Source organism: Camarhynchus parvulus, chromosome 6 (assembly GCF_901933205.1).
Source record: "Camarhynchus parvulus chromosome 6, STF_HiC, whole genome shotgun sequence".
NCBI lineage: Eukaryota > Metazoa > Chordata > Aves > Passeriformes > Thraupidae > Camarhynchus > Camarhynchus parvulus.
The window spans coordinates 7,476,748-7,501,663 of NC_044576.1; the positions used below are offsets into that span (position 1 = coordinate 7,476,748).

The window sequence follows — 24,916 nt, forward strand, 5'->3', positions numbered from 1 at the left end:
CTTGCCTGGCATCCTTAGAAAGTGTGGATCTCTCAAAATGGAGAGGAGATGAAGGAATATAAGATTACAGAAACTAATATGATAAAATATATCAACAGTGGTTGTGGTGTTCTCTTTCAACCACTATTCACTGTAAACAGCAGCACCATCTTCTTAATTAGAAGCTTTCAGGCAGGGTTAAGTCCCCCGTGCCAACAGGGATGCTAAGGAGATCAGAATACTAATGGTGCTTTTGATAATTAGGTTGAAAATCCTGTATTGTGTTTCAATTGGAGCAATAAAAACAGATTATGTAAATCTCTGGATACCTGCACACATGTATGTTGCAGTAAAATCCCAAGAGCATTAAATAGTTATCCCAATGTTGAAGTTTGGCTGGTCAGGAAAGGTCTTTGCTTTTCTTCCCAGCTCTCGGACACACACCCCAGCTCACTCTGAAACTGCTACCAAGTAGGTGCATTTTGGAAGATATACTGAGAATGTTGTTTCCTCCTTACTCAAAAGTAGCTGGATTTGCAGAGTTCTGGGCTTTGCTCAGTAGTCATTCTCTGTTCTAAAAGGAGGATTCAGCTGCAGCAGTTCTGCTGACAATATCCTATAGGAATTGAAGAAAGTCTCCTCAGGGTGGGGGTTTTGCTTATCCCTGGTCACATGGGGAACTGGTGTCGCAAGTTCTTGCTAAAATGCCTGATTCACTGCAGATTGTTGGGTTTTTCATGAGCACTTAGTCTGTGCTGAGCTGAGGTCCTGCTCTGCAGAGTGCATTTTAATGGCCTTTATTGAAGAGGTACTGGCACTGCTGGCAATGTCCTCACTGCAAGGAGGCTTGCCTTCTTAGCCAGAGGAGATGGGTGATAAGGATTTGCTTTGATGAGGTGGCTGAACAGCTTATGGATCAGGAATAACCCTTAAATTGTACATAATTTCTGCAATTATTCCCTGAAGCCTAAGAAATTCTGTGCTTTTAGGCTAATCAGCCCAGATGGCCTGTGACACACACAGCACAAGGGAAACATCCAGGGAGAACTGAATGTCCCAGCTCCTCTTGACTCAATAATATGCCTGCTTTAAGCTGGAGATTCAAAAATCTCTTCTAGATGGATGCAGAGTTTATCACTAGTGTGGAGTTGGATGGTAATTCAATTCACGCTCTTTTTGTAAATTGTTTTAAAAATTGGCTTTTTAAATGCTATTTTTTCTGATCTTATATGTTAAAATTATTACATAGTCATGTGGATATATATTTTTGATGAGTTGAGTGTTGCTGTGGCTTTTGAGTAACCTTCATCTCAGTAAAGCAGTCTTGCATAGGTAGAAACTTGGCAAGGCCCAGGCTGCTGCTGTTGGTAGCAGGACACTTGAGGGGAGGAGCACAATCTGTCAGCCTGCATAGCCTTATCCATCAGTAAACAGAGTTAAAAACAGAAAAAAAATCTCTGTGTAAATCTTTTAATCATGGAAGCTTTCTGAAATGGTAATTTGGATATGTATAGCTTTACTATGACTCCATTGAGCACTGATTAAGCAAAACAAGCAATATGTATTGCCTTCCTGTAAATTTGAATAAAACACAACATAGATGACTAACTCTGAAACTAATCCTGTGACGAACTGTCGCTTGTAACTGAAGTTACATCTCAGTTTCTTGGATAATCTGTTTTGATTTTTTCTCCTTCGGTTTCAAACCTCTGGGGACATAACGAATATCTGTGTCTTCCACGCTGTAGGAAACTGACCTTGAGAAGTACATTCCAGCATAGCTGTTGGCGTATCAGAAAGCTGGTAGGGAAACACAAAACACACGTTAAAATCCTGGAGGCTGCCAGTCTGTTGTCGAAAACATCGTGGTATTTGTTATGCTGTGGGAAACTTGCAAAGTTGTTTGGTACTCAGACATTTTCAGGGAGTCTGGTTTTGAGACTGGAAACTGATTTATATCAGTGGAATTATAGACAGAAGCTGTATTGAGTCCAGCACTAACGAAATGAAACCCAATAGCGAGAAAATGATACTTTGAAGATGTGTTTTACAAATAAGCAAGTTTCAGCTGAAAGCTGTAATACACAGCTGTGTGGCTGCAGTGTTTTTCATCAAGGATGAATGTTAAGAAGTCCAACTTCAAATAATACAGTATCTTCATGAAAACACATAAATGTGAAACAAACTGGTGTGTTTGGTAGCAAGGAGAGTAGGTACGTTGCCTCTTCTTGCCATGTAGGGGGTTTAGAAGCAGTTTTAGTAGTTTTCCTTGAGAATCTCTGCAAGACAATGAAATAACCTTGAAAGAATTGTTATTGGGGCTCTGGAACTCCTTACTTAAGGCAGTCAAGGATGCAGAAGGTTTGGGGGCTCAAGGACAGGTTACACAAAATAGTGGACAAGAGATCTGTGGCAGGTTCCTGAACAAACTGCATCAAATTTAAGAAATTCTATGAATTGAGAGCCATTGAAGGTTGAGGAAGTCACATTGTGTCTTTGCCCTAATCATCCCTTCCCTGGTGCATTTTTGTTTTAAGGCAACCACAGGAGTTAATGGGACTTTTGCATCCTCACCTCTAAAATAGAATTGACTGGAGGAACTATATGGAGAATTGAACTGGGCATTGAAATGCCATGATCCACACACAGTGAAATTCCATGATTTATATAATATTTCCAGCTTATGCAGGATTCACTGTCTGTCTTTCATGATAGCAGTGTTAAGGATTTTCTCTGTCAGTCCTTTTTCTAGTATTTTTTTTAATCCAGCAGTAGCTGACTTAACAATATGATTTTTTTAGATACATAGCAATGTGCTGATGTGTTCTTGTCTCAAGATCATGATCTTCTGTGAAAAAACTGAACTATGCTGAAATAGCATTGGCAATATGTAGCAAAGAAAATCTCAAAACTATTTTTTTCTATCTTCTTTCTGCTTCATCTTGTCTAATCTTGCTCAGTTATCACGTGTGAACCTCTTCAGGCTTATTGAAGATATCCCAGTACCAGTGAGTCTATGAATTACATGCAGTCTCTTCCAATTATCTCTGCTTGCCATTCAGCTTAAGCTATAACTAGAATTCTTGCTCAGGCAGCAGAAGAAAAAGAAAGAATGAGTTTATGTGGCTAGAGGGGGGGAAAAAAACCAATTTGCATACTGGTTGAAAGCTCAGCCTCATTGAAGATTTAAACCCATGGAAATTCTTAGTCTTGAGATACCCACATAAAAAAATGCTCAACAGCTGTTCAGAGAGGAAGTATTGTTTCTGTTATTAGTCATTATTTAATCATTACAAAATATATTTTGAAAAATATGTTAGTTACCAGTGTGAGAGGCTTCTAGCGCAAGACAGCTCAGTGTTTTTGCCTGTAGAACATACATCAGTTGAATAAACAAACCAGGGGAGTAGGATGGACAACATGGCAGTCTAAAAAGGGATATTTCCAGTTATAATTAGCTGTATACCAAGTTTCACTTGGCTTTCAGCCTGCCTGTTGTTATCAACAAGAAAATCCTGCTCCAGCTAACATGTTTGTATGTAAGAAGACAGTAACTGGTAACCAGCTCTTTGAGTTTGTTACTGAGTCAATGGTGAAGTAAATCTTTCCTAGAAGAGTTAGAGACGGGAATAGTGTGTTTGAATCACTAGGTAACAGTGGATAGTGCTGAGGAAAAAAAGATTATTCCTCTGTTTTTAAGTGAAATATTTGCTAGAGAACAGCAGGTAGTTCCTACTGGTTTGCAGTAGGACATTGCTTTTGAGACAGATGCAATCTTTCTGGATTTGTTCTTACAAGACAGATTAAATTATCCATGTGAAATGCTGTTGCTGAAGGACTAAGACCATCAGCAGAAGCAGGGGCCTGTTTCTGCTGTCAATTGCTTTGATGCTGACATAATCACAAAATGCTTTAAGGAGAGATCTGGATCTGACATTTCACTGGTAGAAAGCTTTAATTCTAGACTGCAATTGATGTTTGGGATTTTTCCAGTCAATCTTAGCCACAGCATAAAACTTAAATTGCCTTTATGATGGTGATGCGCCTTTAAAACTCTTCTGAAGGGCAGGTTTCTGATTACCTGCTGCCTTATTCTTCATGTAAGAATGCCAAAAATGTTTGAGAAACCTTGGAAAAAAGACTCTGATGGGAAAGAGGAGAGTCTTTCCAAAATCTCTGTACTTGCACACAAGCATATACACAATTATGGCTTATCTTCCAGGACAGAAATCTTGCTAAATGCAGGGAAATATTAAGATAGCATAGGAACCTAGATATAAATGTGCTTTATAGTCACAGTATGTTTGTTTGGGGTTGTTTTTTGGAGGGGCTTGGGAGGTGCTGGTGAATGATTAACAGCTGGCTTCTTTGTAGGTGTCTGACTTTGTCTCTAGTTTGCAGAGTATTGGATCTGTAAGGCAGGCAGACAATGTCTGTCTTTTCTTACTTCAGTTTTTCCCCTTTCTGTTTGTTATCCCTGCAAATTTGGTAACAATTTAAAGTATCATCAACAAGAGAAACAACTAAAGGCTTTTTGTTTCTCCAACAAAGATGTTGAAAACATCTGCATCTTTTGCTATTTAGGAGCTATTAAGCAGCCCTAGTGAAGAAGCTTGACTTGCTCACTGGGGTGGAATCTCCTGGGTTGGTTCAGTCCACAGGAGGCTGTTCCTTGCATAACATAGGGAGTGAAGTAATTCACATAATTCAGTTCCTTCTAGCTGGGGTGTTTCTGCACTGGAGCCAGATGTATTGGCCATGATTATGATAATTTTCTGATATATGGCAGTATATCCCTCCCACCTCTTGAGCATTTCTGGGGTCAGCACACCTAATGTAGTGCTGTTATCATCTGGGCCTTGTGTTCCTTGGATGCCAGTGAAAGCCACTGTGCTCTGGTCCTGTGTTTTGGAGCTGGTTATGCAAGGGCTGCCTGGTGTTTGTATCTGCAGGTACAGGCTTGACATTGCTCATCCAGGTTGAACAAGGTCTGCTGAAGAAAGGAATTGATGACTTCCTGCAAGAGGATGCATCAGATGAAGAGCAGGTTCAGAGAGGAGTTGTGCATCTCCATGCTTTATTCCAGTTTCTAGCTGACCTGTGACTAACAGCAGTTAGGCTGTGAGCACTAAGGCAGGAAAGAGTAACTGTCATTGCATTTCAAGTCTCATTTATCAGCAAACCATAATAACCTGCATTAACACGTAAGAGGAACTTGAAATTGCACTGTCAAGGCTTTGTTCTTCTTTACAGACGCTGATATTCTCTTTTACTGGGAGTAATTTGTCTGTACCCTCAGGTATCCTCTTCCATCTTCTTGTCTTTGTGCTGAAGCTGTTCCTTGCTGCAGCTGGCTAAACATCTGGACCTTGACTGCTTTCCTCCTTGTTAGCTGTGTAAGAATGACAAAAATCAGTGCAGCTTTACTTGTTTGAGAAACAGGTTTTCAGCAAAAAATTTTCCTGTAGGTAAAATTTGCATGGCTTTTTCAATAAAATCTAAAAGGGCTTATGATAATTCATACCCTGTTTTGCTTCAATGTTTTGGTTAGGTTTGATGTAAAAATTTTGAGTTTAAAATGCCTAGTTTCTGTTTGGCTAACATGAAAAGCACAAGTGGGCAACAATTACCAAGTATCCTTTCTGGGCAGATAACACTTTGCCCTTTTTTGCTTCCTTGAGGTGCCTGATGCTCTGTGTAAACAGCATTAATGGCACAGTGAACTGACAGTGTGGCCCTGAGGGATGCAGAGGGAGTTTTTGATTCTAGAAGTATTGTGGTAGCTTTCTTCTACAAAATAGAGCTGCATTTCCCTATTTGTTTTTCTCCAGTAAGTGCTTATGTCCTCTTGCCTTATTGAACATTAAGAATGCTGATGAATAGCAAGAATGCTTTTAGAGATGGCAAGGGATGTCACATTTTCTGCTGTATTGACCAAAGATATTGCTCAATGTTAGAAATACTGAAACTCTAATCTCTTTATGATTTATTTCTTGCTTCCTTCTCCCTTTATTCATTATCATGTTCTGCTCCTGTTATTTGACCTAGTGTATTTTGACAGTAAATTGAGCACAAGAGCAGCTTGGATAACTGGTTGTTTGGTGTTTGCTAGATCAGCCCTTCAAAGTGGGTAGAACCTTGTTAGTGTGAGGGAGGAAAAACAGAAAAGGGTGTATCTCTAAGCTGCCTTGAGACCTGAAAAAAGAATTTCACAATGTGGGACACAGAAAAGCAAGGTAATTTCTGAGAAATAGAATAAGAAGCCCTCACAGTCTTGGAATTTCTTGCTGTACTTCTGGCTATGGTACTTTCAGAAGGCAGTGTCAGAGAAACTGGTGTTAATCACTGCAGTTTGGACATAGGAAAGGGAGAGTGGCTGAAATTCAGGGATGCCTTCATAAAGCATTGGCAATTGATTTAAGAGCAGATCTTTTGGAGATATGGAAGACAGGAGAAGGAAGGCAGACTTGGAGGATGTCACTGCAGAGCTGATAAATCTTGCTGGATCTTGGAGTGAAGGTGGCACTTTGGACTGAACTGAAACCTCTCTATGCAGAGTAAACAGCACAAGAGGTTGTAAATACTCAAAGTTCAATCTTGAAGCCATCAGAATTTCTGGTTGCATTCTGATTCGTTTTAATTCATACAGCATGCATGATTTCCTCAGGATTCATGATCTTGAATTCCCCAGGGCTTGTCATGCTCAGAGCAGGTGTTTGCCAGCTGGATCTCTTGCCAGTTTCTTCCATTCTGTTAAGCTCTCATGGTCCTCTTAAAGCTGAAAATTGACTTGCAGTCATGCTGCCCATCTTGCAGTGTTCTTAAGTGAGTGCTAAGGAAGCCTTTTGCTGTTTCTGTTGCAGGGACCTCCCAGACTTTTCCGTGATGGCATTCAATACCTCCCTACAGTGGTGAAAATAAGATATTTTCACATAACTGATCTAATGCATTTTTAATAACCCAGAGGTGTAAGAGGTGGTTTTATAAGTTGTGCATAGGGCACAGCTGAAATACACGTGCACTTCAATTTCTGTGAGTGAAACACAGATCTGAAGCTGCTGCTGCCATGGCAGTAGGACTGCAGAGGGGAATTTCTCTGGCCTGTCACCAGCCTGTCACATGTGTTCCATCTCTCAGCTGGGTATTGTACACTGCTGTGACAAGAGGAGGGGAATTCAGTCTCATTCAGGAATCTGGAACTGGAAAATGCTGTTATCTTCCTGGTGGCAGGGATCTTAGGGATTGCAGGATTTTAAAATGTATGAATACATTTTCAAATGTATGAATGTTTGAGCTGTCTTCTTCTGTAGGGCAGAGTCTCAGGTGCAAAGCTGGAGTTTGCTGAGAAGCTAATGTATGGGAAACTGCCTTCCTGGTGGTGCTGAAACAAACTGTGAATGAAATGACAGTGTGCTTGTGCTTGCCAGTTGAAACTAACAGTGCAGGATTTTATTGAGGTGTAAATAATCCTGTAGAGGAAGTACCAAGGAGGGTGAGAATTAATATCCTTTTGCTTATCACCAGGATCTTGAACATCCTTGAAGGTAAGGATGTAGCAGCTTTTCAGTTAATTCAGATTATACTTCAGAGGGGGACTGTGGATTTTAACTCCTTTTCCCTGGATCATTATGTAAGGCTAGGCTTTTTATAATTAGCTTAATTCCTGATTAGGCTTGTGTGCACTAGATAATGTATTTCCCAAGGCAAAGAATATAAAACTTGTTTGCCCAAACGTCAGTTTTTTAAAAATCCACAGATTGCTTAAGTCTAAAAATACTTTGAATTTCTTTATAGTACAGTAGGCTGCAATTTAAATTGTATTGAACTTGAATCTTCTGGGATACAGAAATCATACTCTTAACTGGTAACAGTGCTGCTTGATAAGGGAGTTTATTTGTGAGGCTGGTGTAATCTTTCCTAGTAAACATAGCTAAAGATTAAGGAAGTTTTAGGGAACTTCATAAGAAAATTCCCATTTTCTGGAAAACATCTGCTAGACATGATGCTGTTAAGTTTTAGTGGGGTTTTTTTGATGACATTGTGTTTCAGTGAAACAAATGAAACATTTCGGCTCCAGGAAGTGGCACAGTAGTTACAGTTACGTAGCTAATAAAATACAGAGAAGTATTGTTTGTTTTTTAATTTAATTATCTGAAGTGTTCTGGGCTATCACTATGGTTTTGTTGAAGATAATGTGTTGTCTTTGCCTAATCAAGGATAAATGAGCAAGAGTCCTTCCTAGAGAACTGAAAGGTCTCCTTTTCAAGTTTAATTTGCAGCACTTGGTGGAGGATTAAAGTAATCTAATTAAATGGCCTCATTTAAATTTTGCAGTCACCTAAGAGATGGTAGACAGATGTGAAAAGGGAATTATCCATAAAGCATGCAAGTTAAATTAGCAGCTTTCTAATTTAACTTTTTCAATTTGGAAGATTTCTTCACGAGACTTGCCTTTTCTTTAGGTTATCTTCTGAGGGATCTGCACTGTGGTGCTTGCTGGGAATGAATTCATCAGCATATTAAAGGCCATTTTTTATTCATGGAGTTATTAAAAAAAAGGCGTACTTTATTGCATGTAGTTGACATGAAATAAAGATCTTTGATGTTACCTGATGATAGTTATATTCCTGTGCAAGGTATGCAGGTAGGCAAGAAGTCTGACATTAGACACTTCAATCCACATGCAGGCAGGTGTCATACATGGGAGTGAAATGTTCTGCTGGTCCCAGGGGGAAATACTTGTGTCCTTCTTTGCACACCTGGGTGAGGGCAGTGTCTCTGCTGTGCAAGAATTCACTGAGTTTTTGAAAAGTCAGGATCTCTGTATTTCAAAATGGAAATGCACACACTAGTTGAAGAATGTGGATTCTGGTGTTTTAACAAGTTAGGAGCCCCTAAATGCCCTGTCTGCAGTAGCTTTCTCTTTCTACCTTTGTAATGTAGATCTGCTTCCAGAAGTACTGCTCTGGGGTGTCCTATTCACTGACAAATCCTCAGGGTATTTCAGTTAGCATTAATTTAATGCCACTTCGATTTTATCTTTGATTTTATCTTCAGCTGTATCACTAAGAATTTAAATGTTCCTTAGTGAGTCTTGCAGCCTGGGGAGTGGTTCACTTTAGGGTAATGCCTGCTGTGGTTACACAAGATATTCTGTGTACTTTGAATAAGTAGAGCTTTTGAATTCGCTTACTAACACTGACCTTATGCAACTGTTGCACTGTACTTCAGGTTTATGTGTGAATAAGATGATTTCCAAAATAGACTACAGTCTCCATACAAAGAGAAAACAATGATTAGGAAAGTGAATCTTGATTTGGGGAGATCCATAAGGTCTGGGAAGAAAAAATGTTGTGGTGAGATGCATGATGAGTAGTTATTTCCTATATTTTAGGCATTGGGGAAATGGAAAACAATCTCAAAAAATTAGCTTCTAGTCAGATTTTACATTATTGTTTTTTGCAGGTTTATGTTGCTGACCACAGGTTTTTGCTGTGTCATATTTATGGCTTTTTAAAAAATACTAAATCTAAAGTTTATAACTTAATAATTGTAACAGTTGAAAAGTTCAGTTTGTTGCTGAAAATGGGTAAATGGAAAAAAAATAAACAAAGAAATCATCCAATCTCTTCTCAAGTTTATTTTATAGATTACAAAAGGAAAACAAAAAAAGATGGCTTTTTGATGTAGAGAATGAAAGTTGGGAGAGGGAGCTGTGATCTGAAGAACATATTGCCAGATAACTGCTGGAACTCTGGAGTTCACAAAATGTCTGGGTTACTTTTTATCAGCATGGTGGAGTTAGGCACCGAAATCTCGGAAGCATATAGCTGCAAATGCATAGAAAACTGTGTTTAATGTGTGGTTGATTCGGGTTTAATGTTGTTTTATTTTCCTTTCTTAGATTCAAGCACCCTTTAAGGACCAATGTACCCAATAGCTCATGGAAGAAAAAAATCAAAACAGGACATCCTTGGTTTCCAGGCTACCGAAATATGGAATGAAAACTTTAGGGGCTGTTTTGCAACCGATGCCAAACGGGACGGCCGTGAACTTAGCAGGGAGTAATGGTGGCAAAAATTTCAACAAGCACAATGGCACTGTTGGAATGTCTTCCTTTGCTTTCAACTGGAAAAAATCAAATAAATATCAGCTTAACGATCAGAATGGGAGAGAGGCCAACGCCAGACGCAACTCTAATGAAAAATTAATTGATTCTGAGAAGTACCCTCAATCTCAAGGAGCATTGGGCAATGATGAGCTCAGGGTAGGTTTGAACAGCACTGCTTCGGTTGTGTCAAAAGCAGCAAAGCAAACCAATATGTTTGTATCTTCTACTGAGGAATTAAATCCAAAGTCTATACCTGGACTCTCTAGTTCAGCTAAATTCACCAAAGGTACCCTGTCAGGAAGGACATACTCTGGACTCAATGCTCCAAGATCAAATTTAAATGGATTTTATGGAAATCGGCCGGTGGTAGGTTTGCAGAGACCTAGAGCTAATTCTGGTGCCACAAGGACAAGTTCAGGAGAAAGCCTGGCACAATCTACAGACAATGCCAGCAAGGCTTTTTCCTGTGACAAAATGGTAAGATCACAAAGTTTTTCACATTCCATTCAGAATTCTTTCCTTCCCACTGCATCTCTAACCAGGTCACATTCCTTTAATAAAGCTGTGGATCTTACAAGGCCTTATCATAGTCAAAATGTCGCTGCCAGGACGTCTCAGAGGTCTGCTCTGCTGTCAAGGAATGCGTGTCAGTTGGATGTACCCAATGGAAACGAGCCGATGAAGTATGGATTTACCAGACCGTACTCGGCTGTGTCAGCTCCCTGTTCCAAGAAACCCCCACTGTCAAATGGATCTGGGTCAGCACCTTCCTATGGATACAGATTAAGTCGGCCTTCTCTGCTGAAGCCTACCAGGCAGCGCTTTGCTGGGAATACTGTTGTGGATGGCAGCAAAAGCGCGGCTCCGGACGCGCGCCTGGTGGAGAGCGCGGAGATTTCAGCAAACATCAACAGGGCCGTTGATAAAAACAGCATTCTAGAGAGCAGGGCTCAAAGAACAGAACCTGGGGAGGCCCTGCATGAAAGTCTGGGAAAACATGGGTCAAAAGTGATGTGTATGAGCGATGATGGAGATGAAATATCGATATCTTCTTTGTCATCCTCTGAGAAAAACGATTTGAGTGAAGACTTCAGTGACGATTTCATAGACATAGAAGAGGCAAACAGAACTGTACAAATCCAGCAGAAGGAGAGCTGCCTTCAGGAATTAGAGCATGGGAGCAGAACGTCCATTGAGCCCTTCACATCTCTCAAGGAAGGTGGAGGATCTCACTGTAATGCTGATGACTGGCTTGATATAAATGTGTCTGGTAAATACATTTTTTATGTTCTGTTTGAAATTTTAGGTGCTAAATGAAAATTCTGTGATGGTAATTAAGTTATTTAATGTAATTGCCCATTGCTTATGATTTGTTTCAGAATGGAACTGCTCTATGCTGACATATATGTTTGCTTGTGCCTTTCCTGCATTATAGTTTTTTTCCCAAGCATTACTTTGAAGAGCTCTTTGTGATAAAAATGAAGGTGACCTCCTTTAAACACATTTGTGTTGTGGTTGTGGGATTCCTCATATCTTTGCTACGCCATTCATTTTCTGGGTTGGTGATATTTTAAGAAAATTTCACCTCGTGCTCCCTCCACCTCTGTAGGCAGAGAACAGCTGTAACTGCTTCTAAGTAGTGGAAATAAGTGTAGGATGTGTAATTGAATTAGCTCAGTTATAAACAGGATTGTTACAGGGTCTTTTTTTGTTTTTTTTTCTGATGCATATTTATTCTTTAAAAATGAGTTGAAGACACAAGAAGATGCTTTTGAAAGTCACATTTTCTAATCTTTGATGGGCTTCTCATGATAATAGCTTGTTTGAGAGATGTTGCAATTGAAAGACTAGATCCAAAGGATATATTTTTGGACCTACCTTCTAATATGTTAAGGAGATGCAGATTTCTAGAAAGTAGCTTCCACAGTGGGTGAATTAGGGCAGTGTAAAAGGTTAGCAAAGATGTAGGTTGGAAGATTCCTTGGTTGAAGATGCCAAACCAGCTTGAGCTTTTTCCCCTTCTGGAATCAGGGAACAATACTGTAGAAAGCTTTCGGGTATTTCTTTTACAGTACAGCTCCAGCAAAGGTAGCACACCAGTAAGAGGCATTTTAATGTTTATTTTTTGAAAATTGGATTGTTTTTGTAATCTTAACTGATGCTGTTCTCTTTAAGCAGTGGATGACAACAGTGAAAGCACAAAACACACTACTGAGAATGCCATCTCTTCAGAGATGAACTACAGAGCTGGCTCCTCCTTTGAGCTTTCTCCATCTGACAGCTCTGATGGCACATACATGTGGGATGAAGAAGGGCTGGAACCTATAGGAAGTGTCCATCCGTGTGGAAGTTACGACTCTTCAGAAATGAACAGCATAGTATGTATCTGTGTTCACAACTTGCATTATTGCAGTGTGTTGAGTTTATTGCTTATTAACTATATTTTTTAAATATTCATTATTTTTAAAAAAGTTATAATTGTTTCCTCTTTCCACTGTAATTGATTGCTTTGTGAAACTTCTTATTTAGGAACTCCTGTTTCTGGACAGGTGACCTTGATCAGGCTGTTTGCCCACATTTTTTTCTTTCTTTATTCTAAAGTCAGGACAAAACATGTCCTTCTTTATGCAGTCTCATACCAATGCTCACAAAGAGTAAAGGAATTTGATTTCTGCAAAGCATAGGTTCAGCACCTCCTAGCAATCTCTAAACATAGGAATGAAAAAGCCAGAAAATAGCTGTTGCCTCTGTGGCTTCTTGCATCTGTTATTCTGTTCTGTGTGCTCATAGGGCCCTTGTGAGCAGAAGAAGACATTTGATTTCTCTCTTCAGTCAGTCATAGCATCTTTGAGGCGGAGACCTGGCTGTAGCTCACTGTAGCAGGGCTCCATGCATCTCCAGTGGGATACACAAATGGAGCACAACCTTTTTCTTACTGCTAAACTCGAGCTGATGTGCAAGAAGCATCATGAAATATGAGGAGAGTGGATGGAGGGTTGTTGCTGTGCTGTGATGTGATCCTCCGAGACCAGAGAGTCAACCTTGGAATTTCAGTGGGCCTGAAGAAAATTCTGTCTATCTGCCCTTGTTTATACTTCTTTTTCTGCATAGACTTCTGAATCAAGCAACTTGGGTTTTATTAACATGATGCTAACAATCAGAAGGTTTGACAAAACCAGTTTGGTTTAATTGATGTGTCACGCTTCGTGAGTTTCAGGTATGTTGGGTGCTGTGTCACCACTGCCAATTTAGTAATGTAAATACCACTTTCAGATTGGGCGCAGATAGGTAATTATATTCTTTGTGTGTAACTAAATATCAATTCCTGATATCTTTTCAGCTGCTTGTGGTATTGTTTGCTCTCCATCTTAAATTATGATGTTGGGATCTAGTGCTTGAAAGAGTTTAGCAGTGGTTATTAACTTTTTGAGGCAATTGTGGCCAGCTTGGAAAAGCTGTTAAAGATTTTTTGTAGTGTGAGTTTTGTAGCTTTATTGGTATTTACAAGGAAAAGTTTCATGAAGGCCGCTGCAAAAAAAAAAAAATACCCTTGTTGCAGACACATGCTTGCACATGCCAAGAAAAAAGGGAAGTTTTTAAACTTTGTCCTTGGTAAGTTTTAAACATAGATATTTTGATACATATGCTGAAAAGTAACAAACAAATGGAAGGCACTTCTGCTGTGCTTTCAGAGTATATATCTAGGTTTTGGTCTGTGTAGCCCATATGAATTAATTTGTGCATGGGTATGAGTTCCTACTGAATCAATGAGCTGATTGACAGAAGCTGTTGTAAGCATATGTGGAGCAAAGGGACATTAGAAACCTTTGATATTCTTGTTCACTATTGTGGATTATTTCTTTGTTTATTGAAAGTAAACAGTTTTTAGAGAGGGCTTAAGAATGGAAGAATGTATTTACTAGTTTTGGAGGAAGTGGAGAAAGGAGATTTTAAGACATGATGTTGAATCTAGAAGATCATTTATTGTTGCTACCCATTTTGATTTTTTATCCTGTTACTGCTTTTCCTGAATTCAGTGCTTGCTTTACTGTGACATTTATCTGAATGAGAAAAGCATCAATAGCACCTTTTATTTTTGCAAGGCAGAAATGTATTTTCAGTAGCTTGGGTTTTGAGGGGGGAAAAATAGAGCTCTGAAATGTCGAATTGCCTCTTAGTAGTGGGATTTTTTTTTCCCTGTACTTGTTGGTTTTGGTAGAAATTATGATATATTTGATTTCTTTAGCCTAAAGATTAAACAGCGATCTTTTCTAATCTGAAGATGCAGAAGAATTTCTGATGCAGTTTTTAATTCTTTCTGAAAAATAGTACTCTTGAGTAGGTTACTGTAAGCTTTTATTCCATGTTTTCCCTTTTCTCTGCAAGCAGGAAGTAGAAAGACAAAAAAGTGAAGGCATTGAGAATAATTATTGTGATTAGTCAACATGTCAGATGTTTTGATTGCTGGCAGATACGTGATCAAATTATGCAGTTTCTATCCTCTAGTGTGGTGAGTTAAAAGCAGTTCATATCTGTGTGTCAAAATCCAATTGATGAGAGTCAGATTTAAGAATTTGGAGTGCTTGGGCTAATGCCAGCCTGCCTGCCCTTGGATTTAGTATTTCCAGGGCAGTCACCAAAGCAGTAGTTCTGGAGTTCCTGTGGCACCAGGCTGGGTGAGTAGAAGCAGTGTGGCTGAGTGACAGTTCAGGGAACTGTGTGCTGAGTAATTGGTCATGTTTACTGCACAATTGGCCTTTTTCTTCCTCATTTCCATCCTGCTGTTATTTTGGTAGTCTTTTAAGCTGTATCATTCTTAGTATCAACAAATACTAAATGCTAAATGCTTTTCCTAAGTGTTTCCATAGATGGCAGTGCAGCCCCACGAGGGTGATCTTAGTTTAGGAGTGTTTGGAGCATCTTTGGGAGGGCAGCTTATGTCAAGGGGATTTTAACTGGGTGTCTGAAATGAGAACCAGCATGAGAAGGTAAGAGCAGGAACTTGCTGGCCTCTGAAGCACGTTGTTCCTTTTGGGGAGCAGAAAAGCCAATATCTTTGCTATTCTCAGTGCATCTTGGTTTTAAAGACATGGGGATGAAGAATAAAAGAAAATTTGACCTCTTTTAGTACAGTCCTCCTGTTCTTTACTAACTGAGTGAGCAGCTGTGGAGAAGATGTGTTGGAGGTTTAAGAGCCATACAAATCTAAATAATATAACAGGGAGGACTTAGAGCTTGGTAGGAATGTGTGGGGTTTTTCTAAGGAAGAAAATATTTTTGTCTAATTCCATAACAGAAAATAACTAATTCCACTATCCTTGTTGTTGTTCCATTTGTTCTATTTTCACTTTCAAATGGAAATTTTGGTTATTATGGATAACTTTCTTAGTGCTGAACTGCTTTCAGATTTCTAAGCACTCATTTTGTTGGTGCCCTTTTTAGTTTTTCCCACAGCTGGTCTTTGCTGCTGAGCACCAGGTTCAGTGCTGTGTGAGCAGACTGATGCTTAGCAGAGCAGTTGATGGCTCTGTAACTTAGCAGGAAGGGCAGTATTTATCCATAGGTGCTCTCACTTGATTCTGTCTGTGCTTTTTGCTCCTGTCCTGGGTTTTAGTCACTGACAGCAGTGCCTAGTTCCTTTAGTGCTTCGTGGCAGAAAGGTGCTCAGCAGTGCCAGGTACAACTCCTGGTTGTAGTTTGGTTTTGTTAGATTTTTGTTTTCAGTAATTTTTGTCTGAAAATACTGTTCACCGTATGTGTAAGCAATGTGTTCTCAAACAGGCATCCTGACTGGAGTCTCATGGCTCCTTTGCTTGCCCTCTCTTGTTGTAGCAAGGTTTGGGGTGTTTTCTCATCTCCAGCACATTAAGTAGACACATGAGAAACAGAAGCTTTAATGTGTCTTTCTTCAGAGTGAAGCTTTGAATGTTTTTTGCAAGTGCAAGTCCTTATTTACATTGAGAAGGATGGGTAGTACAGCTGTTCTTGTTCTGAGTTATCTGCTTGTTTTAAAGATGCTACAATATTCTAGTGCTCAAAGTCTGCAAGAAGTAAAGGTTTAAACTGAAAACATTCCAATAATTTTGGCTTCTTTCTATAATATTCTCGAGAGAGGTTTTTGCAATGTGATTTGGGTTTCTTTTTCTCATTTGTTTTCAAGCAATTTCATTTGGGCCAATAAGTTTGGACAGGAAGCTTTCAGAGTGTTCCCTGTACTGTCAGATTGACTCTTTTTCCTGTAGGCTCCAGTAGCAATGTGAATCTTTGCACTGTGTTCATTTTTCCTGAAGTGAATCAAGCCAGTGTTTTTGGGGTATATGCAGAGTGAACATCAATGTAATTATAAGGCATAGGATTATGGAATAATAATTGAAATCTGGCTTGAGGAGACAGATGGGTTTTAACTGCTTTGCTGAGAATTTAATTGCTCTTGGGATGAAATCTGGATCTCACTGGAATGAATCAGTTTGACACATGGCCAGAATTTTAGCCACAGTATAAAATAGTTACATTTTTCTCTTTTCCAGGCAATTTTTGAAATCTTGTAATATTTTCATTGTTTTTCTTTGTTATATTTTTTCCCCTTTGTGACTGTAACTTGGGCAAGGGCAATTCTGAAATAGTTTTTGAGACTGTGCAAAATGCTTTCGGGTTCCTGAAGCATTGGTACTCAGTGGAATATGCTCTACTTCTTAGAGAAAAGGAACTTGCTTAAATAGAATTGTTTAGTTTAGTCATTAATTTATTTCCGTAGTTATTTACAAGTAATTTAGTGCTAATTACCTTAATTTTTTAAATAATTCACTTCTCAAAATGACTCTGTAGTAAGGTTTAAATTGCCAGTCTGATTTCTCGAATGAGTAATTTATTAACATGAATTCAGACTTGTAATGTGTGTAGTTCTAATACATTTATTTCCTTTATTATTTTATTAATTTCCATTTATTATACTTTCTTGATATTGCCTTCTACCCATCTTCCTTTCTTTAGCTGAACTTTCTTTTCAGGAGGTTAATGCCAAAACACTAATTCTTGTTCTGTGAGAAGCTGGGCTTTTTAAACTGTGATGTTTGGTTGCAGCTGTAATGAAAATAAAACAGCAAGTAAGCTTAAGAAAATGTAAAAAAATACATAATCTTTTCTCAACACAAACTTTTCTTTTTTTGCTGTAACTTTCTAAAAGAGCAGTCATGAAATGAGTCCTTCAGGTGCAAGCTAGTTACAAAAAGCACACATTAAAAGCCTTTCATCTAATGAGCCAGATGGAATTCAGTTTTTTTTCTCTTTACATCTTCCAAAGAACAATGAAGATCTTACTCAAAGCAGAGAAGAGCATTAAAATATTTCTTGACAGGCTGTACTCAAACGTGCAATGTTGACTTACTGCATTTCCTCCTCTCTTAGAATACAAAAGGTGAAGTTAATAAAGAGAATTAATTGCATTTTATGCTCCCATGATGCTTCTTGAAAGTAATTTGTGTACTTCAGTTGGAGCGCTTCTTTAAGTGTCTGAGTTTGTTCTGTACGTGAAAGCAAAGGATGATTTCACCTCAGTTACTGCTTGACTAAAATTCTTTATGGCATTAATAAATACACACTTCCAATTTTGTGTATAATTAGAGATTTTAGATTTTTTTCTTGCTAGTGAATGTGGTACAGTGAGAACTGATCACATTAGATACCCAATACTCTAGTGAGGTTATGAGGTTGGAAAGAGAGAGAAGGCATTATTCTTGTGGTGTAATTATTTAATGAAGTATACTTGTTCTAGTCTTAGGAAATCTCATTATATACCTATGTTGGGGTGACTTGGATTTTGAAGTAGTTGACAAATTGAATTTGTTGGTCCTTCATACTCTGTTACCTGAAAGCCTGACTTTTGGGTCAAGCCAATATCTTTTTTGGCAAGAGATATCACAGTAGCACATGAGATTTTAGCTTTTACTGGTACATTCTAGAAAATGGCAAACAATGTGTGAATTTTTACTTAGGATACAGAAAGATTTTTTGGAAATACATTATCTGGGATGCTGCCATTTCTGTGGTCAAGCTTCCTGCTCAGGTATATACATACACATGTGTGTATATATATATATATATATATATGTATATGTATATATATAGGTAGTGATTGTGGGATTGGAATCTAATACATGTGTCAGCCTTGAAAGCTGTTTTTCTTTGGAAGCTGCTTATTGGAAGTTGCTGTAATTGGTAACCTTTGTTTAAGCTTCTAAATTCAAATCTAAGTTCCAAGTTCTTTTGTCACAGTATCTTGTTCTCATGTTCCAGAATCTGATAAAAGTTATTCAGATTCACTTAAATTGTGCTGTTCTAACTTCATAGTTTTCATTTTTGCAATAACACAAGTACAGAAATCTGTGGCAATTGTTTTTTATCTTCCTAATTTCTAAGAAGCCTATTTTTATGCCTAAAAATGTATGTTTGGAAAACCACTAGACTGCTTGGTTCTGATTTCAAAGCCTCAAAAGTCAGTGTCATCTTTTTGCCTTTAATCTTTATTATGAGCAGATAATATTTGTGAATATACTGTAGTAATGGGAGAACATCCTTGAGTAATATTTCCACCATTAAGTTTTTAGTAGAAAACTGCAACTGCTATGAAAAATTCAGTCTATATTGTTGCTTGTCAATACAGAGCTAAGGGCACAAACTCATTTCAGTGTGTTCTGTCAGCTCCTCAGCCATTCCTGTGATGGAGTTTGCTGGCAGGCAGTTTTCTGCTCATGGCAGAGAAAGGAAAAGTCATTACATTAGAGACTGATTTTAGAGTGAAAATAGCCACCATCTACTGTCCTACCTCTCTTCCAGTCTTCAACTTCTTAGTTTAACTGTAGCAGCAAGGAGAGGTGGTGAGAAACAGAATTACTTAATGAGATGGCACTTCTGTCTGTCCTGTGTTATTTAGTGTCCCTACTGTCAAGCATTATTAGGAGGTAATATGACTTTATTACAGTACACAAACCTCTTGTGCTACTGGTCTGAGAGACATGACATTTGGTGAACATCCTTTCATGGCAAATTACCTTTTTTCCTTTGGGAAAGCTTATATGGCTTTGAGAGCTGCTTCCTTCAGAACTAACACAGTAAATCTTCTCAGGCTGTTTTGGCTGGAAAAACCAAGGAAGGCATCTTCACTTTTACTGATGTGCTCTGTTCATGGCATCCATTAATTTGGGGTTTGTGTTTTGGGGAGAGTGTGGCAGCTGCTGTGATACTGAGTGAAATATGAGAGCAAACACTGGTAGAAGTTAGCACTAGGTTAATTTTCTAGGCTTGTAAGGGATGTTTTCTGGTAACTGCATGTCCACGTGTGAGCTGGTTCTGAGCTTTTGTGCCCTTGGCTGACACTGTGGAAACGTATCAGGATGATGTGGCATAAACACACTTCTGCAGTAATGCAGTAAGTGAGGGAACAATTCCTGTGTTGTGAGCAGCTCATGGAGAGATTGGTCAAAATAGAATCACCCGAAGTAGCTTGGAGATATTTGAGGATTGTTTTGGTTTTAATTAGAAACAAATATATTAAGCTGGCTGTGTAAGAATAGAACACATTAATGCTGCGTAACGTGTCATAGTCAGGTTACTCCCAAAGTCTCTTAGGGTAGAATTAAAACTCTTGCTCAGAGGGAACAACTGAGCTCCTGGTACAGCCATGCCCATGCTGTCCCTCTGAGGTTGTTTGGTTCCTTTCTCAGCTGGGAATTATTTGAAGCATCTATGTTTTCCTTAAAACAAACGTTGTACATTTAATACAGGTGCAAGCCAGAGGAATGAGAGTCATCACAATCATTTCTGCCAGTTAAGAGCAGCTGTAGCAATTACACATTGCTTAATAGGGTAATATGCTCCATTGTTGGTTAGATAAACTGTAAAAGCAATGCTGAACCTCTGGTGTTGGTAGCCTTTTTGTGCAAACAGACTGGAGCAGTGAGTAGGAAGAACTGCTTTTCCTCCTCCCCTGCTCTTCCTCTGTCACTATTTATGCTCACTGCTGACTGCTTTCTGTGATTGTGTTTAAAAGTAAACAGGAACCTCTCTATTTAAAAGCACCAGCCTATTAAAAAAAAAAACCCAAAATAGAAAATCTTTTAAATTTTGCTGGAATTCTATAGAAGGATAGTTACAATGCTTCCCCCTTTCAGCTTTCCTCATTGCTGGAGGCTAGATGGCAGTCAAGGAATGCTGCATGTGGCAGTGGGTGTAGCTTGGGCTGTGTGTTTGAAAGTGCTGTTGCTTATGAATTGGTCAAGTCTCAACAGAATGGCTAATATTTCTGGTTTTCCTTTTTCTCTCTTTTGTTGTGTTATTGAATTTCAGATTTTTTACACAGTCTGACATCTGATTTTATATATTAAAAAAAATTAAAACCCCAGCAAGTATAGATGCCTTAGATACAGCATATTAAACTAATAATGAATCCCTCTATACCTTCAGTAAACCTAGGTAGAACATACAATGCCTCTATAAAAGTGTTTTCAAGAGCAGTAAATCTTTAAGACCGTTCTACTTAACAGTTAAACCAAAAATGTTTCGGATTTTCCAAACCCAGTTGTTGTTACATGTGTTGCCACAGCAACCTTCAGTTACAGAGCATGGACAAAATTACAAACTACTTGTTTGGCTGCTTGGCCTAATTATCTTCAATGTGACTTGTACAGCGTGCTCCTTTCCTATCCTGTCTTTGGCAACCTGCAGAGTTCTATCCCACCTCTTCCCTGGGTGGTTTTCTCTATTTTAAGGACTTCATTTACAGTGGGCTTTTCTCTTCAGCCCTATAGTACACTATGTGCTTTTCCTCTCTCTGTGTTTTCTGCCTTCACTTAAGTGTTCTGTTCAGTTCCTATAAAACATTGCCTTTTTGGAGACTTCCTATTTCTTTTGTTAATCTCTCAGATGTTGTCAAATGCTGAAAATAGCATTGAAAAAGACCCTGGAGGTTTCCCTCTTTTCTTCTGTCAGCCTTGCCTTATATTTGACTTTGGCAGTTATTCTTTAGCTGCCCTTCAGATGACTGATTTACCCAGTCTGTCTTCTGTTTGTTTTCTGTTCCTTTTTATCATTCCTCAAGCACCTGAAATGATGGTTTCTTAGTTTCAGTGCTGCTCTTGAGTACTTCACTTGAGTTGTTTGGCCTGATTCTCCTGTAGTTCTTTCCCTTTACTCACTCTTATCTTCTATTGTGGTCTTTTTCCAGCATCATCAAAAGCAAGACCTAAGTCACTAAATCAGTAATAAAAACAATTAGTTATTTTTCTTCAGCTGTCTGCTTCCTAAAGGTGGAACAAACAAGTGAGGTCGGGGATTGTGAGTTATGGAAACAGGTAAAATGTTGTTCCTAATGCTCACCAGCAGTTCATGACTCCCTCAAGGCAATTGCTTTTCCTGCAGAATATCCTAACCTGGCATAGGTACTTGGAGCTCAGGCTCTCCTCAATTCTGCTAATGCTCCCTGGAATTAGTTGAGGGCTTTGCATTTCTGCACTAACCTCAAATCCTGACTTCATTTTTTTTAAATTCCACTGTAATATATGTTGTGTTATAAACTTGCACTGGTCATAATTTTTGTGTTTAGTAGGGAGAAAATGCAGATATCTGTCTGTCTTCTATTTTGGGCACTTTATGATTATAACCTTACAATACTTAGTGCAAGGAGTGGGAAAGCTGAGAATCAAACCTCTTGCCTAGGTTCAGCTGTTAAGCTAAATTGAACTCAGATTGGTTGGTGGACTGAAAAATAGCACTCTTCAGTTTAAGAAAAAGCTGATGATACATGTTGCATGAGGAATTTTTGGAAACTGAACTTTTTGAAAATATTTTGCACTCCAGTTCATTATGGTGAGCATTACTTTATAATGAAATCTGAAGTTTTGCTTCAGCAAAAGCAGCTCTTCTGCATAGAATTCCCCAGTCTTCAAAGCAGTGGTCTTGATGTTGTATGCCCTTCAAGAAAGGGGTGCTGGGCTCCATGCCTCCAAAAAATTGGGTTAAATCCCAAGCTGTTGTGGATGAGCTGTTGTGTGTGCTTGCTGGACCTGTGGTAAAACACAGCATCTGAGGACAATCAGTCCAGAAAGGATTTGCAGAGCATTGAAGTGAACTTGCTGAAAGTGGTATGTCACATGTGGTGTCCCTTGCCCTTTTAGCCTTTTCCCTTCTCTATGGAATATGAGGGCTCCCTGCACTGGGGTCCTCGAGTTCCTCAGTTCTTACAGCAGGACTCTCAGCTGATCTGTCTCACCTCCTGCTTTCCCTGTTCTATTGCAGGAAGCCAGCAAAGCACTGCTGCCTGTGTCCAGTGGAGAGAGAGCTTGGGGACAGCACTGTAGTTGGACCTGGGATTTCACAGTCCCAAACTCAATCTCTTCCTAGGTTGTACCAGCTTGAAAATCTAGTGCTGAAACAGCCTTGTGAAAATCATACCCCTTTTAATACACATTACTCTTTTCGCCTATATAAATACAATGGGATTCTTCTTTTTCTGTGACTTGTAATAATTGCTGGAACATGTAATATTCTCTAGGGTTGGAGCTGATGCACTTGGAAAGAATTTCTTTATTTCCTGTTCTGTTTAAGCTCATTGCCCTGAATCACTTTATGATGCTAATTGCTGTTAAGCACACATTATTAACTATGTTATTCCCATGTAATTACCTGCAGTTCTTTATGCAGTAGAAAGAATAATAGTGGAAGTATCTAAATTTTATTTTTTTTAAATGCACTAATGTGTTGATGAAACTTTATCTTGTGGCTATTTTCAGGATGACATTGCTGACACCTCTTTGTATATTGTGTTTCCCAAGTAGCTCACAGGGGGAAATGCTCAAAGTGCATTCACACATGGCCCAGTGATTACAAAGTCTTGGTATTTGCAGTTGTGGGGTTTTTTTGTAGCATGGAGTTTCCTTTCCTCAGTGTGGTGAAGAATGTGTAATTAGGGCAGCATAATGAAGTGTGCTGTTGACAGGAAAGTATGTCTGGAATCTCAAATACTGACCTTCTATGACACCATTACACTTCCAAAGTTCTCATTCAAAGATAGTAAGGAGGCTTATCTAGGTTTATTAGTAAAAATTCTGGCATATTGTGCTTTTATATTGTGCATTTTTAACTGCATTTGCACAGTGATGGCAAAGCTTTTCCTCTTTGTTTTGCATTTGTGGCCACTGTTTCCATTTTATTTGTAATGCTCATTAAAGTTCTTGCAGTAGGAGAAAATAATGCTTGTTCACACTAATTTGGAAGATGAAAGCATGGCATAGAAATAATTTATCAACTAGCAAACTGAAACTGCCTCTCAAGCATGCCTGTACTTTGCAGAATTGTTTGAAAAAATATGCATTAGATTAAAAGCTCCTGGTTTCTGAATAAATGGAAGCAAAAGTAGCAAAAATATACAGGCATTTTGTTGTCCCAAATATTAAATCCATGTTTCATTTCAATGGCTTCCATTTTTTGTGAAGCTTTTTCATAGTTGGATTTATTATTATTTCCAGTGCCTTGCTGTGTGGGTTTTCCTGATTTTTCCTGTAAATGCATAGAATGCTATTTGTGGACAAAGCAATTCAGATAGGACTTTGAAATATGACAAAAGCAGGTGGTTTTGTCTCAAGTATTACATCTTTCTTTTGTATTGCTCATATTTTACAAAGTAGATAGTAACTATTTTCATATCACAGTTTCCCTCCTAAGTCAATAAATAACTTGCCCTGCAGAAATGCAAAATGTTTAATGTTCTGTGTCAACCCAAATCCCCCCAAAAATCTTAAAATATACTTAGCTCTTGTCACCATTTATAGTAAAATACAATAGTGCTTTGTGAGTGCTGTAGGAGGGCTGCTGAAGAACAGCTGGAGCAACATTTCAGACAAATGCCTGTTGATGTTCTTCCTTTTCACCTGTGCATCTGTGACAAAGCACACCTAACAAATGACAGCCAGCAAAGGGGTGGCTTTGCAAGGGAATATTGTTGTGCAGTGTGTTCATAGCTTGTATGCCAGTATTCATGTAAGTATTTAATGATCAATTTACTATGAGAAATAATTATAAAGCACTTATTTGATTTAATATTTGATTAATTATACAGTATTGGTGTCACGTATCACTTCTAGGAGTAGCCAATAAACCTAAGAAAAATCTGTGTTTCTGCTGTTAGGAAAGAGGCCTGTGTGTGGTGCCTGAGTCTGGTCTCAGGCCTTAAAGGCGTGACTTTGGCTGGGAACTCAGGAGCTGGAGCTGGATATCCCTAGGAGTTTGCTCAGGCCTGCTGTGTGTGATAGTCACTTGGTTTTAATGGGTTTATTTTCCTTGGAGTGATGGAGTGAAAGGGTGTCTGGGCTCTCTGCCCAGGCTGCTGTGGTGTCCAGCAGCACTGGCAGTGTCTGACTGAGCCATGAGCTGGCTGTTCCACAGCCTTGACCTCCTCAGTTCCTCCTCCTCTTGATATTCTTAAAGCAAGAGGGGTCAGTCTGTCTTTTAACACTCACTGGGCTTGCCCTCATTACAGTCCTTTAATATACCTGACTATATTTAGTATGTATAATTCATTTATCACTAGCACTAAATAGCATTTTTCTTGTGCCATTAGCATACCCATGCAATGTGATGGTTTATTAGTCCCTTCAGGAACAGCTTTATATGAACCACAATCTGAACGGCAGAAAGCAGCAGAGTTTGTTGCTCATAATAGCATGTTTGAATATTTGTTGTCCCAAAAAGTCAAGATAACATAGGTTTCCCTCACTCCTTCCAATGATTTGGTGAGGAGAGCTGAAATAAGAGGAATTAACATCATCTCTTCACAAA

At 38.8% G+C, this 24,916-nt stretch overlaps 1 protein-coding gene across 8 annotated transcripts in view; it reads left to right on the forward strand.

The window, feature by feature from the left end:
• Positions 1 to 24,916, forward strand: part of CCSER2 (coiled-coil serine rich protein 2) — a 61,304-nt gene that overhangs the window by 1,788 nt on the left and 34,600 nt on the right. For 5 of the 8 annotated variants that reach the window (XM_030950785.1, XM_030950790.1, XM_030950789.1 and 2 more), the window contains 2 exons: positions 9,884 to 11,360; positions 12,266 to 12,468. In XM_030950785.1, coding sequence (XP_030806645.1) covers positions 9,923 to 11,360; positions 12,266 to 12,468 — 1,641 coding nt within the window. In that variant the 5' untranslated portion in view covers positions 9,884 to 9,922. The remainder of the gene's footprint in view (positions 1 to 9,883; positions 11,361 to 12,265; positions 12,469 to 24,916) is intronic. The other 3 variants (XM_030950787.1, XM_030950792.1, XM_030950791.1) reach the window with 1 other exon arrangement.